The following is a 17,325-nucleotide window of genomic DNA, read 5'->3' as shown; positions in this document are numbered from 1 at the left end:
ATGGAGAGCTGAATCAAAGCAGTCTCAGGACTGAAGACCACAACAACAACAACATAACTGACCACACTTTATAAAATCAAGAAAACACAAAAAATGTGTTTATAGTATCTCCAGTTGACAGTAATAGGAATATTCTTAGTTTTGATGTGAAAAGGAGAAAAATAGATGGAGGAGAATGAAATACTTTTTTTGTGCAATAAGAAAAACTATTGGCTCTGGCCAGTTGTATTAAGACAATACATGTTACTGATATTAAGCTTGCAGTGACTCATAAATGATCATCATTGTGTTGTTTTGTATTGTATTGTATTGTATTGTATGTTAACCGGGGGCCTAGAAACGACGGAGAGGCTCCATCCCTGCCGCAGCCAGAGTGGTCCACAACCCTACGATGGCCACCACGGTCCACGTCACCCCTCTACCGCCCCACACCAAACCACTCTTTCAGGGTTATTGTGCGTTTTGACCACAGCTCTGTGGTCTAATGATTTTATCAACCAGACTGACCATCTTCATCTTAATGAGGGTGACAGCATGGTCTTCAGGAACTACGGTTACGACATTCATCAAATAAATGGAGTGCTTTCAAGTGAGAATCACAATAAGACCACCGAAAAAAAAGTAGGAAAAGAAACATGTCTTCTTGCCATTCTGTGGGTCCATGTTGAGCAAGGCAAGCCACCTACTGAAAAGACACAAAATCAAATTGATCTTCAGGTCTCTGATAAATATTCGGAAGTCCTGAGGCCAGTTAGAGATGGAGTAGGTCGCAGAATACCTCGGGTCTACAAGATGGCTTGCGAGTGCGGCCAGTCATATGTTGGAAATCGGTATGAATGGTAGAACAATGCAGACAGAAGAACAAGAGGCTTTATCGCATACACTACCTTGAGAAATCGACTTTAGCTGAACATGCTTTAGAAAACGGTCGCCTGATCAAATTCGATGAAACCACTGTTGTGGCTCACACTAATGACTTTTGGGACTGTGTAATTAAATAAGCCACTGAAATAAAAATCACCAATAACGCCCTTAATGGAGATGACCTCCTGCAGCTCAGAATGATGTGGAACCCAGGGATCACATGGTTGAAGTGGGCATATTGAATGCCAAGTCAAATTATGCCCATATATGGCAAGGCTGTGAGCACCAGTGATATTAGCTGGCAGCTAGCATATATAAGGGTGTACCAACAGCCCACTGGCAGTCATACCTCTTGAAAAAGGCCAATGAGCACTTGGCTGAAAGCTTGTGACGTTCACCTGCTTTGTTTCTTCATTGGTCCTTGGTGTTGACGTACTGCATTGTTATACTGGCTAAAAAGTAGGGGGTGGGGGTGGGGGGTGGGGGGGGGGGGGTGGAGGGTAACATCGAGTATAGATTTAAGTGTCAAGAAGTCGTTTCTGAAAGTATTTGTATGGAGTGTAGCCATGTATGGAAGTGAAACGTGGACGATAAATAGTTTAGACAAGAAGAGAATAGAAGCTTTCGAAATGTGGTGCTACAGAAGAATGCTGAAGATTAGATGGTACTGCATTGTTATACTGGCTAAAAAGTAGGGGGTGGTGGGGGGGGGGGTGCAGGGTAACATCGAGTATAGATGGTTAGATCACACAACTAATGAGGAGGTATTGAATATGATTGGGGAGAAGAGGAGTTTGTGTCACAACTTGACTAGAAGAAGGGATCGGTTGGTAGGACATATTCTGAGGCATCGAGGGATAACCAATTTAGTATTGGAGGGCAGCGTGGAGGGTAAAAATCGTAGGAGGGAGACCAAGAGATGAATACACTAATGGATTCAGAAGGACGTAGCCTGCAGTAGGTACTGGGAGATGGAGAAGCTTGCACAGGATAGAGTAGCATGGAGAGCTGAATCAAAGCAGTCTCAGGACTGACTACTGTAATTAATGTAGCTAACAGTTGCACAGTTGTGTTTCACAGTTCTTTACTGTCACTGTCCACAACCCCCAACATTACATAGCTCACTATTGGTAAATTTTGATAAGCCTCATTAATAGGTTGCAGGCAAACATCAGCATACTGCTATGATAGTTTGCTGTTGAACATCTATGAGCAGTATAAACCTAACCACACAGTTCACAGTTCTTGCAGAAGAATGTGTGACACTATTTCTCAAATAACTTGAACAGACATTGTCATTGCCTTAACACATGGCCTATTTGTGTTACACTAATTCCACTGTTAAATTTGATGCATTGTTGTTACTTGAAGCAGTACATAATTTCCCTCTGAAAATTGGCCGTGGACGGACTGTCTCAGGACCAAAAATAGGGCCTTTATAAATCCTCACAGTAATAGGCACTGAGACTATACTTTCTTGATGTTTTAAGTTACAGAAATTACAATTAAAACATAACTCATTCAATTATATGAATAGATCGAAAAATTCCTCCTTTTTAACAGTTCTCTCTACCACAAAGATTAGGCCAAATTATTTGTTTAAATAATGAAATTAGCAGATCTAGTTATGCAAACAGTGCTTTTGACCAATCTGGTTATTATTTTGGAATTAAATAAGGGCTGGCTTTGCTAACACGTTTTCGAATAGAGCCAAGTAAATACTTAAAGGATTCTAGTAGTTCTTCTTCCAAATGTTTATAATTATTACAGATTTTATTTTTGTTTATAAGTAAACAATAGAATTTAAGTCCTGAAACAATTACTGATTTCACTCCATAACAAAAGATATTAACTAGGAATGGTCAAAATAAATTAGGAAATTAATTACATACACAAAGCTACGCACCAAATTAGACCTGGTGCAGGGAATAGCCTTGATAAGGACAGGGAATGTGATGTAGGTGGTGACCTGATAAAGATAGCTACTCAAACTGATGGCATCAATCTGCATTTCATGCAACTGTTTCAGCATCATGATCAGCCTCATCTTAATGCAGCTGTTAAGCACGTTAACATTGGGCTGGAGAGGGCACTGATGGCAGAGGGCATGGGTCACATTGCAGTAGTGCCAGTTGAGTTTATCAGTAGATCGGGTTTCACTAGGCATGGCCTGCACTTCAACGGGTATGGGAAGGGGAGACTGGCAAAGCTTGTAGGTGACAGTGTAGTGGGTGGTGGTAGAACACTCTTGGAAAAATTCCTGTAGTAGTTGGTGTTAGAGCTGCACCGTTTTTGAATGAAGTCAGCTGATGGATATACCTGCTTAAAGGAAGTCACTCTAAGGGCTCACCTTCAGAGGATGTCATGTTTCCAAGTAGAGAAGGAGTTAGCATATTTCATCAGAATATTAAAGCTATTAGAGATAAAGTTAGTGAACTGCTTATAGATGTTGACTATGAAATTATTCGTATATTGGAGCACCACTTAAATAATTTGACGATTCAAAGACTTCCTTTACCAGGATACAGGTTAGCTGGCTGTTTTTCAAGGATTTCATTGTGGGGTGGAAGAATGGCCATGTATGTAAAAAACAGTATTCCTTTTGAGTCCATAGAGGTATGTATCATGGCACTGCACTGAACAGATATTTGAATGTTGTGCAGTTGCAGTTGAATTTAGTGAAACTAAACTTTTAATTGTTTTTGTTTATAGGTCCCCTAATTTTGACTTCAGAGCATTTCTGCCCAAGCTAGAGGGGGTTCTTGTTCACTTTATAGGAAGAACGAGAAATTAGTTGTATGAGGTGACTTCAGTATAAATTTTGTACATGATAGTGCAAGAAAAATGATGTTGGTAGATCTCCTAAATTCGTATGATCTGATGCAGACTGTGTTTTTCCAACTGGGGTGCAGGGGAACAATAGCACAGCCATAAACAACATTTTTATTCATTCTTCATTACTAGATGGGCATTCTGTAAGTAAGAGGGTCAATGCCCTTTCAGACCATGATGCACCAATTTTAACACTAAAAGGATTTTGTACTCAAACAAATGTCACATATAATTACAAACTATGCAGGAAAGTTAATCCAAAAGCCAGCCAGAGTGGCCGAGCGGTTCTAGGCGCTACAGTCTGGAACCGTGCGACCGCTACGGCCACAGGTTCGAATCCTGCCTCGGGGATGGATGTGTGTGTTGCCCTTAGGTTAGTTAGGTTTAAGTAGTTCTACGTTCTAGGGGACTGATGACCTCTGAAGTTAAGTCCCATAGTGCTCAGAGCCATTTGAACCATTTAATCCAAAAGCAATTGAGAATTTTTTAAACCTTGTCGAGGAACAAGAGTGGCAGGATGTCTATAGTGCTGGTAACATAGATGACAAATATAATGCTTTCCTTAACACATTTCTGATGCTCTTTGAGAGCTGCTTTCCATTAGAATGTCCTAAATAGGGTTGTTGTGGTCTTCAGTCCTGAGACTGGTTTGATGCAGCTCTCCATGCTACTCTATCCTGTGCAAGCTTCTTCACCTTCCAGTACCTACTGCAGGTTACATCCTTCTGAATCTGCTTAGTGTATTCATCTCTTGGTCTCCCTCTACGATTTTTACCCTCCACGCTGCCCTCCAATACTAAATTGGTTATCCCTCGATGTCTCAGAACATGTCCTACCAACCGATTCCTTCTTCTAGTCAAGTTGTGCCACAAGTTCTTCTTCTCCCCAATTCTATTCAATACCTCCTCATTAGTTATGTGATCTACCCATCTAATCTTCAGCATTCTTCTGTAGCACCACATTTCGAAAGCTTCTATTCTCTTCTTGTCTAAACTATTTATCGTCCACGTTTCACTTCCATACATGGCTGCACTCCATACAAATGCTTTCAGAAATGACATCCTAACATTTAAATCTATACTCGATGTTAACAAATCTTTCTTCTTCAGAAACGATTTCCTTGCCATTGCCATTCTACATTTTATATCCTCTCTACTTCTCCCATCATCAGTTATTTTGCTCCCCAAATAGCAAAACTCCTTTACTACTTCCTAATCTAATACCCTCAACATCACCCAACTTAATTCAACTACATTCCATTATCCTCGTTTTGCTTTTGTTGATCTTCAACTTATACCCTCCTTTCAAGACACTGTCCATTCCGTTCAACTGCTCTTCCAAGTCCTTTGCTGTCTCTGACAGAATTACAATGTCATCGGCAAACCTCAAAGTTTTTATTTCTTCTCCATGGATTTTAATACCTACTCCGAACTTTTCCTTTGTTTCCTTTATTGCTTGCTCAATATACAGATTGAATGACATCGGGGATAAGCTACAACCCTGTCTCACTCCCTTCCCAACCACTGCTTCCCTTTCATACCCCTCGACTCTTATAACTGCCATCTGCTTTCCGTACAAATTGTAAATAGCCTTTCGCTCCCCGTATTTTACCCCTGCCACCTTCAGAATTTGAAAGAGAGTATTCCAATCAACATTGTCTAAAGCTTTCTCTAAGTCTACAAATGCTAGAAACATAGGTTTGCCTTTCCTTAATCTTTCTTCTAAGATAAGTCGTAGGGTCAGTATATCCTCACGTGTTCCAACATTTCTACGGAATCCAAACTTATCTTCACCGAGGTCAGCTTCAATCAGTTTTTCCATTCGTCTGTAAAGAATTCGCGTTAGTATTTTGCAGCTGTGACTTATTAAACTGATAGTTCGGTAATTTTCACATCTGTCAACACCTGCTTTCTTTGGGATTGGAATTATTATATTCTTCTTTAAGTCTGAGGGTATTTCGCCTGTCTCATACAACTTGCTCACCAGATGGTAGAATTTTGTCAGGGCTGGCTCTCCCAAGGCTGTCAGTAGTTCCAATGGAATGTTGTCGACTCCCGGGGCCTTGTTTCGACTTACGTCTTTCAGTGCTCTGTCAAACACTTCACGCAGTATCATATCTCCCATTTCATCTTCATCTACCTCCTCTTCCGCTTCCATAAAACTGTCCTCAAGAACATCGCCCCTGTATAGACCCTCTAAATATTCCTTCCACCTTTCTGCTTTCCCTTCTTTGCTTAGAACTGCGTTTCCATCTGAGCTCTCAATATTCATGCAAGTGGTTCTTTTTTCTCCAATGGTCTCTTTAATTTTCTTGTAGGCAGTATCTATCTTATCTCTCATGAGATAAGCTTCTACATCCTTACATTTGTCCTCTAGCCATCCGTGCTTAGCCATTTTGCATTTCCTGTCGATCTCATTTTTGAGACGTTTGTATTCCTTTTTGCCTGCTTCACTTACTGCATTTTTGTATTTTCTGCTTTCATCAATTAAATTCAGTGTCTCCTCTGTTACCCAAGGATTTCTGCTAGCCCTCATCTTTTTACCTACTTGATCCTCTGCTGCCTTCACTATTTCATTCCTCAAAGCCACCCATTCTTCTTCTACTGTATTTCTTTCCCCCATTCCTGTCAGTTGTTCCCTTATGCTCTCCCTGAAACTCTGTACAACCTCTGGTTCTTTCAGTTTTAATCTACAGTTCATAACCAATAGATTGTGGTCAGAGTCCACATCTGCACCTGGAAATGTCTCAAAATTTAAAACCTGGTTCCTAAATCTCTGTCTTACCATTATATAATCTATCTGAAACCTATCAGTATCTCCAGGCTGCTTACATGTATACAACCTTCTTTTATGGATCTTGAACCAAGTGTTAGCTATGGTTAAGTTGTGCTCTGTGAAAATTCTACCAGGCGGCTTCCACGTTCATTTCTTACCCCCAATCCGTATTCACCTACTACGTTTCCTTCTCTTCCTTTTCCTACTATCGAATTCCAGTCACCCATGACTATTAAATTTTCGTCTCCCTTCACTATCTGAATAATTTCTTTTATCTCATCATACATTTCTTCAATTTCTTCATCATCTGCAGAGCTAGTTGGCATATAGACTTGTAGTACTGTCGTAGGCATGGGATTCGTGTCTATCTTGGCCACAATAATGCGTTCACTATGTTGTCTGTAGCAGCTTACACGAACTCCTATTTTTTATTCATTATTAAACCTACTCCTGCATTTCCCCTATTTGATTTTGTATTTATAACCCTGTATTCACCTGACCGAAAGTATTGTTCCTTCTGCCACCGAACTTCACTAATTGCCACTATATCTAACGTTAAACTATCAATTTCCCTTTTTAAATTTTCTAACCTACCTGCCCGATTAAGGGATCTGTCATTCCACACTCCGATCCATAGAATGCCAGTATTCTTTCTCCTGATAATGACGTCCTCTTCAGTAGTCCCCGCCCGGAGATCCGAATGGGGGACTATTTTACCTCCGGAATATTTTACCCAAGAGGACGCCTTCATCATTTAATCATACGGTAAAGCTGCATACCCTCGGGAAAAATTACGGGTGTAGTTTCCCCTTGCTTTCAGCCGTTCACAGTACCAGAACAGCAAGGCCATTTTGGTTAGTGTTACAAGGCCAGATCAGTCAATCATCCAGACTGTTGCCCCTGCAACTACTGACAAGGCTGCTGCCCCTCTTCAGGAACCACAGATTTGTCTGGCCTCTCGACAGATACCCCTCCGTTGTCTGTATCGCTGAAGCATGCAAGCCTCCCCACTTGGGAGGTCCATGGTTCATGGGGGGGGGGGGGGGGGGGGGGCTAAATAGGGTACTAACAGTAAAAGGCAGACTGGGTGGCTAACTAGTGGGGTAAGGATATTATGTAGAACAAAGCGGGAATTATATCAAAACGTTAGAAGTGGTCACAATCAAGCTACAGTAGTGCATTGCAAACAGTACTTCAAGGTGCTTAAAAATGTTATTAGGAAGACAAAGAGTACATGGCATGCAAATACAATAGCTCATTCACAGGATAAAATTAAAACCATATGGTCAGTTGTGAAGTAAGTGTCCAGTCAGCAGCACAAGGTTGGCAATATAAAGTCAGTTTCTGTTACTTGTATATCAGATATATGTACAGTATTTAACAATCATTTTCTGAGCATTGCTGGTGAATTAAATAAAAATTTAGTTTCTACAGGAAATCATATAACAATCCTAGAAAATGCCTTTCCAAGATTGATGACTGAAATATTTCTCAGTGATACAGACAAGGGGGAGATTGAGTGAATAATTAAATCACTGAAGACTACGGACTCTCATGGATATGATGGAGTGCCTAGCAGAATATTAAAGTACTTTGCTGCACATCTTAGCCCTGTATTTAGCCATATTTCTAATTTTTCATTTAGGAATGGTCAGTTTCCTGAATGATTAAAGTACTCAGTAGGAAAGCCGCTTTATAAAAAGGAAGAAAGGAATAATGTAGACAATTTTCGACCTATTTCTATGCCATCAATGTTTGCTAAATTCATTGAAAATGCTCTGTATGTAAGGATAATTGATAATTTTATATCACACATTTTGCTATCAAATGTACAGTTTGGCTTTAGAAGTCATTTAACAACTCAAAATGCTATATTCTCTTTTCTCTGTGAGGTACTTGATGTGTTAAACAAAAGGTTTCGAGTACTACGCATATTTTTGATTTAACTAAGGTGTTTGACTGTGTTGGTCACAAAATGTTGCTGCAGAAATTGGACCATTATGGAATGTGGGTAATAGCTCACAATTGGTTCACTTCTTACTTTAGCAACAGACAGCAGAAGGTCATTATTCACAGTGTTGAGAATAGTGGTGATGTGGAGTCTGAGTGGGGTACGGTCAAATGGGAGGTCCCACAGGGATCAGTGTTGGGGCCACTCCTATTCCTTATTTATATAAATGCAATGCCCTCTAGTATTTCAGGTAACTCTAAAATATTTCTGTTTGCTGATGACACTAGCTTGGTAGTAAAGGATGTTATGTGCAACATTGGCTCAGTTTCAAATAGTGCAGTTCATGACATAAGTTCATGGCTTGTAGAAAATAAACTAATGCTAAATCACAGTAAGATGCAGCTTTTGTAGTTTCTAACATATAATTCAAAAAAACCTGACATTTTAATTTCACAGAATGGGCGTATGATTAATGAAACTGAACAGTTCAAATTTCTAGGTGTTCAGATAGATAGTAAACTGTCATGGAAAGCCCACATTCAGGATTTTGTCCAAAGACTTAATGATGCCATTTTTACTGTTCGAACGGTATCTGAAGTAAGTGATCGTTCAACATGAAAGTTAGTCTCCTTTGCTTATTTTCATTCACTTATGACATAAGTCTTATGTCATATGGTATTATATTTTGGGGTAACTCTTATCATTCTCAAAAGATATCTGTGCTTCAGAAATGCACAGTTTGGGCAATAAGTTCACAAACCTCTTGTTGACCCCTGTTCACTAGTCTGGGTATTGACATTGGCCACTCAGTATATTTATTTTTTACTGTCATTTCTTATTAACAATATCAGCTTATCCCCAAGAGTTAGCAGCTTTCACTCAGTTAATACTAGACAGACATCCAATCTGCATTTGGATTGCACTTCCTTAACCCTTGTGCAGAAAGGTGTGCAGTATACTGCTGCAACCATTTTCAATGAGCTACCACAGGAGTTCAAAAATCTTAGCAGTCATCTATGCACTTTGAAATTGAAACTGCAGAGAGTCCTCATGTGTTACTCCTTCTATTCTGTCGAGGAATTCCTTGAAAAATTAAGCTCATTCCTATGTTATATTGTTGATTGTGCTTACTCAAACTTATGGCTTGTCTTTTTTTTGAGTTCATATACATTTTATTTTATCTGTTATTACTTGTATGTTGTAATTTCATGTTCTGACATGTTGCATGACCTTGGAGATTTGCTACTCAATTTGGTCCTATGGAACTTGATGTGTAAATAAAAAGAAAAAAAGAGCTGTGTATTTCATAGTCTTGTCATGCAAAGATAGTACATTGTGATTGTAAATTTTTTAAATGGATTCATTTGTGGGTTTGTAGCTATTTATTGTATTTACAGCATCTTTACTTCAAAGTCAGCCAATCAGGCGTATTTCTTTTCCTTTCTTATGTCTTCTCAGAAACTGGTACATAATTGTATATTTAGCATTCTTTAATTCTGGTACATCCACCTTTGGCAAGTCCTTTTCTACCCATCTTTTTGTAATGTGTGTTGGCTTTTTCATGTTTGCCATTTGTATGAAAGAGACAAGCCTATTACAATTGTGGAACTTCCCTCTTCTGTTTAACTATAGCCTATGAAATGTAAATTCTTTTCATTAGTGCAGATGATAGAAATACACAAAGAATATAACAGAATCACTTGTCTGTCATACTGTCAGAAAATAATTTTTGGAGCAAACTTTGTTGCTTCAGTTAGTTATCAATAAGCTACTAATTTAATTGTCTGTTTGGCTACATAGGAACCTTACATGTTGTATGTTCTGAATTTCCAGCACATTTATCTCATTTCAATGACTTACAGTGTCATTCACTATTATAAAATAGTATTAACAAATTTGACATTTTTGTGGCTTGTGTTGTGTAGTAGTAATACTTGATCTGTACAACTATTTTATTGGCAACCATTGCTGCCTGATTATTTACCATCATTGGAAAGCCATTAATGAAAAATCAAGATAAGAATAGGTTGAGGGTAAAACACTGAAAGAGTCTATACTATCTGATTTCCCATGCTGTATTAATTTTGTAAGTCTAACCTGGAAGAGGTCCAAAAATTCAAAAAGATTCTCAGAGGATACTGTTAACAAAGTATTTTATTCCTGTAAATGATTATAGCATCCTCTGTGAAGTATCTTATATGGAAACCAAATCGGGAAGGAATCAGAAAGGAATTGCCACATGTCAATAAATCTGATCATAAATAGTCTTCCAAAATATTTTGAAAAGTAAGTGGTAGGAGATAGGCAGGTTTAAAGTTGAAAGATACAAACTTATGTCTGCTTTTACAGGCTGATATCAAAACAGCATAATTTCATCTGTACGAAATAAAACTAATTATTTTCTATAATTGTATTGCCAGTTAAATATTTGCAATATGTATGACCATTTCTACTAATTTTAAGAAAATACAATTAGTTTGAGACACTACTCTTTCATCTAAAGTGAGAAAATTTGTACAATTATGTTGCTACTCTTTTTCAAATTATCTTCTTCTTCGCCATTACGAGGCAAATCATCCTGCAGCTGAGCACCGATTTCATGAAGTACTGTAAGCAAATTGTTGACACAATCACTTTGGATGTTCTAAGTTCAATCATGGAATAATCTAGATTCTCATCTCCAGATATGTACATAATTCCCAAATCAACAATCAGATTGTCGCATAGATTAAAGTTGTATCCATTACACTCATGTCTGATGGCTGATCCGATTTATTCTTCAATGCCTAAAAGAAAAAAGTAACTCTCATCCCTAGGTACTCACTGACCTTAATACACATCTCCAGATATGTACATAATTTCCAAATCAACAATCAGACTGTCACGTAGATTAAAGTTGTATTCATTACACTCATTTATGATGGCTGATCCGATTTATTCTTCAAAGCCTAAAAGAAAAAAAAAAAAAAAAAAAAAAAAAAAAGCCTCTCATCCCTACGATCTGTTATCTTGTGGATGAATCTTGGTAAACATGGCAAATGTATTCTTAGTTGAGGCACATTGGATTATATAATCAATACTCATTTGGTTCATACAGTTTACACAATGTGGATATAATGAACTCGAAGAATACTGAGGAATTGATGCATACTGTAACAGGCAAAACTAAAAAAGGCCTGATGTTTGAAGTGAAGATGATAAAATTTTTCTGTGTGTTCTATTTATATTCAAAATAAACTCTTCCATATTTCACATTTTTATTGTAAGTATTGGATCTGTTGTAACTTAAGGTTCTTTTTTTGTGCTCTTTTTCCCCAGGGACCTTTCATCTGTCTTAGTAATGCTCGTTATGGTATTGGTTGGGGAGCCCTGGGTGCAGCAGAGTTTTGCTTAGCAGAAGCACGTCGATATACACTAGAGCGTCACCAGTTTGGACGGCCTTTAGTAGCAGCCACCCAGCTCATTCAGAAGAAATTAGCAGATATGCTTACAGAAATATCAATAGGTCTTCAAGCATGTCTTCATGTGGGTTGCCTGAAGGATAAGAATTTGTAAGTGTACTAATTTTTGAGGAATAAGAATTTGTAATATTACTGATTTTAATCACAAAGAGAAAACAACATATTCAATCAAATCAAAACTTAATTTGAAATATGTTGAAAAAAACTTAGATAATCCAAACTTGTTCATTACTGAAAATAATTTTTTTAAATAAGGGTAAAATATAAGGTATATTAAAGAAAAATAACATTTTTCATCCTAGAATTCTGTCCTGTGGTATTAACTGCCTCTATAAAGACACATTGACTTGTAACTACTTTTATGTCATAATTTTCAAAGTTACACAAGAAATGCTATGTAATTCATTTGGGAATGAAGATCTTCACTTTCAACTCAGAAATTCCTGGTAACAAAACTCACTCAGGCTTAGTGTGATGCAGAAAGCAGTGGGTTATGCAGTCCCAAAAATAATTCACCCCTTATCCAAGTATGTGAAAAATCTGATATACAATATAATTAACTTCAAACGCAAACTGAAATCATGTTTGCTTGACATCTCCATCTCCATAGGAAAAGGATGGAATATTAGAGCTTAACATTGTCAATGATGAGGTCATTAGAAATAGGTTGGAGAGGAAATCAGCTGTGCCCTTTTAAAAGTACCTTTCCAAGGTACTTTCCCAGCATTTGCCTTAAACTCTTTAAACAAATCAAGGAAAACCTAAATCAGGATGTCCAGGTGGGGATTTGAACCGAATGAGTTGAGTGTCTTACACTGTGCGATTTTGCTTGTATACAATTGAAAAATTTCTGAATGTACAAGACTGTAAAGTGTATGTGACATTGCACATATAGTTAAGTATAAATCAATGTATGTTGAAAAATGGAGATTAAAGATAGCTTAATATTAATTAAAGGACGATCATATAAATGGCTAGCATGTTACTATATTTTTCACTGAGTAAGTCCTTTGTAAACTAAATGACTCATTTGATTAGAGTACTGTGAAATCATGTACTTAGTTACAGTATATTCTGAGGTTCATTATTACACTGCAAAGTTCCCAAGGAAGAGTACTAATTACAGGAACTGGACACAAATTTGATGGAGGAGAGTTCACATCCTCTCAAAGTTATTTATGTTTTCCTTTACTTCCATAAATTGATGTAGACATCTACATCTACATACATACTCCACAAGCCACTTTATGGTGCTTGGCAGAGGTTACCTTGCACAGCAGCGAGTCATTCTCTTCCTTGTTCCACTCGCAAATGGAGTGAGGGGGAAAAGACTGTCTAATTGCTTGTGTATGAACCCAAATTTACCTTATGTTTACTTCATATTCCTTACACAAGATGTACATTGGGCGCCGTAAAATTCTTCAGCAGACAATTGCAAATGCTGGTTTTCTAAACTTTATCAATAGTATTTCACTAAAAATATGTCATCTTTCCTCCAGGGACTCCTATTCAAGTTCTCAGAGGATTTCCATAATGCTCATATAATGATTGAACCTATCAATAACAAATCTAACAACGTGCCTCTGAATTGCTTCGATGTACTCTAATCCTACCTGGTAGAGTCTCAAAGACTCTAGTGGTATTCAAGAAGTATTCTGTATGTGGCCTCCTTTAGAGATGAGCCATACTAAAAAGACTTCTTGCAATAAAACAAATTTGACCACTTGCCTTCCCTGCAACTGATGTCATGTGCTTGTTACATTTGATATTGCTTTGCAACTTTACACCTAGATATTTAATTGATGTAACTGCGTATTTGGTTCACATGGGGTACCACAGCCATACTTGAACGTCATGTGCTGGCTTTCAGATCGGCTGTATGCACTGTTTAATAACAGGGTAACTGCACAACACATCAACACCTACAATGCTTGAAAATGGCCTGCAAGGCCAAAATTGGGCAATCATGCAAGATATAATATAGGATGATTATAATTAAAATTAAACTTTCAAACCTCTGTAGAAGTAACACCACTACTCAGAATGACGTCAAATTGTAACGGAATGTTATTGGAGAAGGGGGAAAACATATGGCAGACGGAAAATAAATAGTTACAAAATTTAGCAATAGATGGCACTGTAAGCATTATAATTTAATAGTGGTCGACTACAAATGACAAATGAATCATACAACAATGCCTAAGGTGTACGTTTGACATTAAACAAACTTAACTACTCAGTTTGCATGCGTGTACAGGTGTGATACTGTTAGTTACGTAAGCCCATCCACCACGGCAAGTTCATATCACATTGGATGGGAAAAATTGGTTTTTAATTGTCTTGAGGCCAAAAATCACATAAAAAGCATCACTTACATCAGTTTTTAATTGTCCTGAGACCAAAAACCGTACAAAAAGCATCAATCAATATCAGATCACATTATTAATTTCTGTGTGACTGGTCCAAAAACTGTTCAGTATGCTGTCCACCATTTTCTGCAACAAGTTGAAATTGAGGAACAGAATGTTACACAACTGATGGAAGTGTTTCCGGAGTCACGTTCAGAATGTGTTGCACAGTGTGTGCCTTCAATGCAGCGAAGTTTGCAGTCGGAACACTGAACACATCATCTTTCAGGCTACCGGACAGCCAGAAGTCATACGGTTATGATCAGGTGATCAGGATGGCCAGGCTGTAAGAAAATGGCGGCTGATAATTCTAGCAATTCTGAAATGGGATTTCAGCAGCTGCTTAACTGGATTTGCAATGTTCAGAGGTGTGCCATCTTGCATAAAAATGATCCCATCCACACATCCAGGCTTTTGGAGAGCTAGAATAACTAAATTGCGCAAGAGACACTCATAGCACTTACCAGAAGCACCTGTCCCTTCGAAAAAATATAGCCCTATGATAAATGATGCCGTAAACCCACACCACTCAGTGACCTTTTCAGGATGAAGTGGAACTGGTTGATTTGCGTGTGGATTTTCTCTTGCCCACATTCGAAAACTCTGTGTATTGACATACCCTGTCAGATGGAAGTGGGCTTCATCTTTCCACAAAATCTTCCCTGGCCAATCATTGTTCACTTCCATGCAAGCAAAGGTCTGTCTTGCTGGCAGGTCAACAGGAAGCAACTCATGCACATGGGTAATTTTGAATGTGTAGCAAAGAAGAGTGTTTTGTAGGATTTTACGCACAATGCTCATGGGTATGTCCAATGTTCAGGCAATTCTCCATGCACTACACGTTTGCACACCACCACTTGTCTCCTCCTGCACTGCTGTGGCCACTGCTTCCACTGACGTCGAATCAATTTGTTTCCTCTGTCTATCAGGTTGCTCACCAAAAGAACACGTCTTTTTGAATTTATGAATAATTTTCTCCAGACCCACGGCAGTCATTGGACCAACACCTTTTTTAAAACCCTACAGTGTCCAGTACTTCCACAGAATGATGTGTGCACAGTCATCGTTCTTGTAATATAGCTTTACAAGCAGAGCGTGATTCTGCATTGAGACAGTCATTGCGAACATCACAGATGCGAAAGGAGGAAAAGCCGTGTACCTGGAGCGTTTACACCAACTTCAATGTGTCGTGCGCATGACAGGTGTTTTCATTTACCTATTCTGTCACATGCAGCACCATCTGTTGATCAATTTTCATACTATATTTTTCATCTGCCATACGTTTTTCCCCTTCTCCAATAATTTTCCATTGCAATTTGACATCATTCTGACTAGTGGTGTTATTTCTACAGTGTTTTGAAAGTTTAACTTTAATTATAATCACCCTGTAAAATGAATACTCGTGAAAATCATCTGAGGTTGAAAACTTCAAAATGTCCTTTAATGTGATTGCTGATAAAAAAACATGACTTTCGTGTGTCATGTGACACATTTGCAGATGAATAACATGCCCAGAACTTCTAAAATGGATCCTAAAAGTGTGCTTGTCATACTTACTGATAAGAGTAAGAATTTTCCAGTGTTGTATCATGAAACACTTAAAGTTTAATTATTTATCAACAAGAATATTGTGTGGTAGCTTACCCATGATCACCTTGTAGACATTTGTTTAAGGAGTTGGGCGTCCTCACTTCTGCTTCACAGTATATTTATTACCTCATGAAGTTTATTGTAAATAATCCATTACAGTTCATTACAGTACATTATGATGTACATAATTACAATACCACAAAGAAAAATGACATCCATTACTCCCCATAAAGGTTGTCTTTAGCAAAAGAAAGGGTGGTGTAATGCTGCAACAAAAATTGTTGATCACTTAATGAGGCATATAAAATTTCTGGCAGCCTGCAAAGCAGAATTTGAGAACAAACTGAGAAAGAGTTTCTCCTTGACACCTCCTTCTGTTCTATAGAAGAATTTATGTAATTCTAATGTGTTAAAGGTGATGGGTAAGAATTACCAAATCAGATCCGCATAAAAAAAAAAAAAAACCTTATAAATTTTGATGCCATAACAATATTCACAAAATAATTTGTGATGGAATGTAAAATGACTCATTCCTACAAGATATTGATTTATATACAACAAACTCAATTTAAATTGTGCAATTTTTACTATTAAAATAAAATTGTTTTCAACATGAGATAAGTTAGTACATTTCACACAGTGACTGTCTCGGAGTATTTCAACAAATTTAAACGGATGACGGGTGGGTATTGGGAAAAACTGAAGACCAAACTTAAGAAATTTCCTCACACACCGATTGCCTATAATATTAATATTATGAACATCCTTCTGTCAAGATTGAGCTCACCTAGTAACCCAGGGGGGAATCATAATACCAGAGGTATTATGGAGTAATGAGGAATATAACCTAATAGCATCTAGCAAAACGTTTTGGCCTTATGACAGCAGTGACCTGTCATTGCTCGGGCTGTGTGAAACAGTGTGTGTAGATAGCCACCCTGATACGTAACTACTCAACTGTTGACCACAACACACAGAAATTGGCCAGAAATGGATCCAAGAAACATACATATGGTATCCTATATGTGCTCAATATGATTAAGGTCAGGTGACCTGGAGGACCAGAAAACTTTCTCATTTCATGCAGTGTTCCAATTTGGGAGCAACTAGATAAGGGAATGTCTTTCTAAAGGTACAAGTCACCTGGAGAGGGAGGTGAGAGATTTAGTGTGCACCTGATTGGGCTGAAGGTGGTTGTATCATTCACCAGTGAGGAACAATGTTAGTCAATCCAGGAACCACATTTCATTCCACGTACATGTCCACCATATGGTTATACCACTGTTACTGGCCTGAATGGTGTTCTTTTGGAAAAACAGCTCACCTGGTTTTTGGTGTAATTGTACCCCGCCATAAGAGTGTACCAGTGTGTTCTGCAGCTCGTCAGTTCAGGTAACTTTCTTTACTGTCAGTGTCCAGTGATGATATGAATATCCATGCTCTT

General features: G+C 38.1%; 1 protein-coding gene across 1 annotated transcript in view; it reads left to right on the top strand.

Annotated features, from left to right (window-relative positions):
• The window catches only part of LOC126470763 (glutaryl-CoA dehydrogenase, mitochondrial-like), a 428,045-nt gene that overhangs the window by 394,736 nt on the left and 15,984 nt on the right, over nt 1-17,325 (top strand). Inside the window, exon 5 of the mRNA XM_050098768.1 lies at nt 11,741-11,973. Within this exon, the coding sequence (XP_049954725.1) occupies nt 11,741-11,973 (233 nt within the window). The remainder of the gene's footprint in view (nt 1-11,740; nt 11,974-17,325) is intronic.

The sequence above is a fragment of the Schistocerca serialis genome, chromosome 3 (assembly GCF_023864345.2).
Source record: "Schistocerca serialis cubense isolate TAMUIC-IGC-003099 chromosome 3, iqSchSeri2.2, whole genome shotgun sequence".
Lineage (NCBI taxonomy): Eukaryota > Metazoa > Arthropoda > Insecta > Orthoptera > Acrididae > Schistocerca > Schistocerca serialis.
This window is presented reverse-complemented; position numbering and strand designations above follow the sequence as displayed.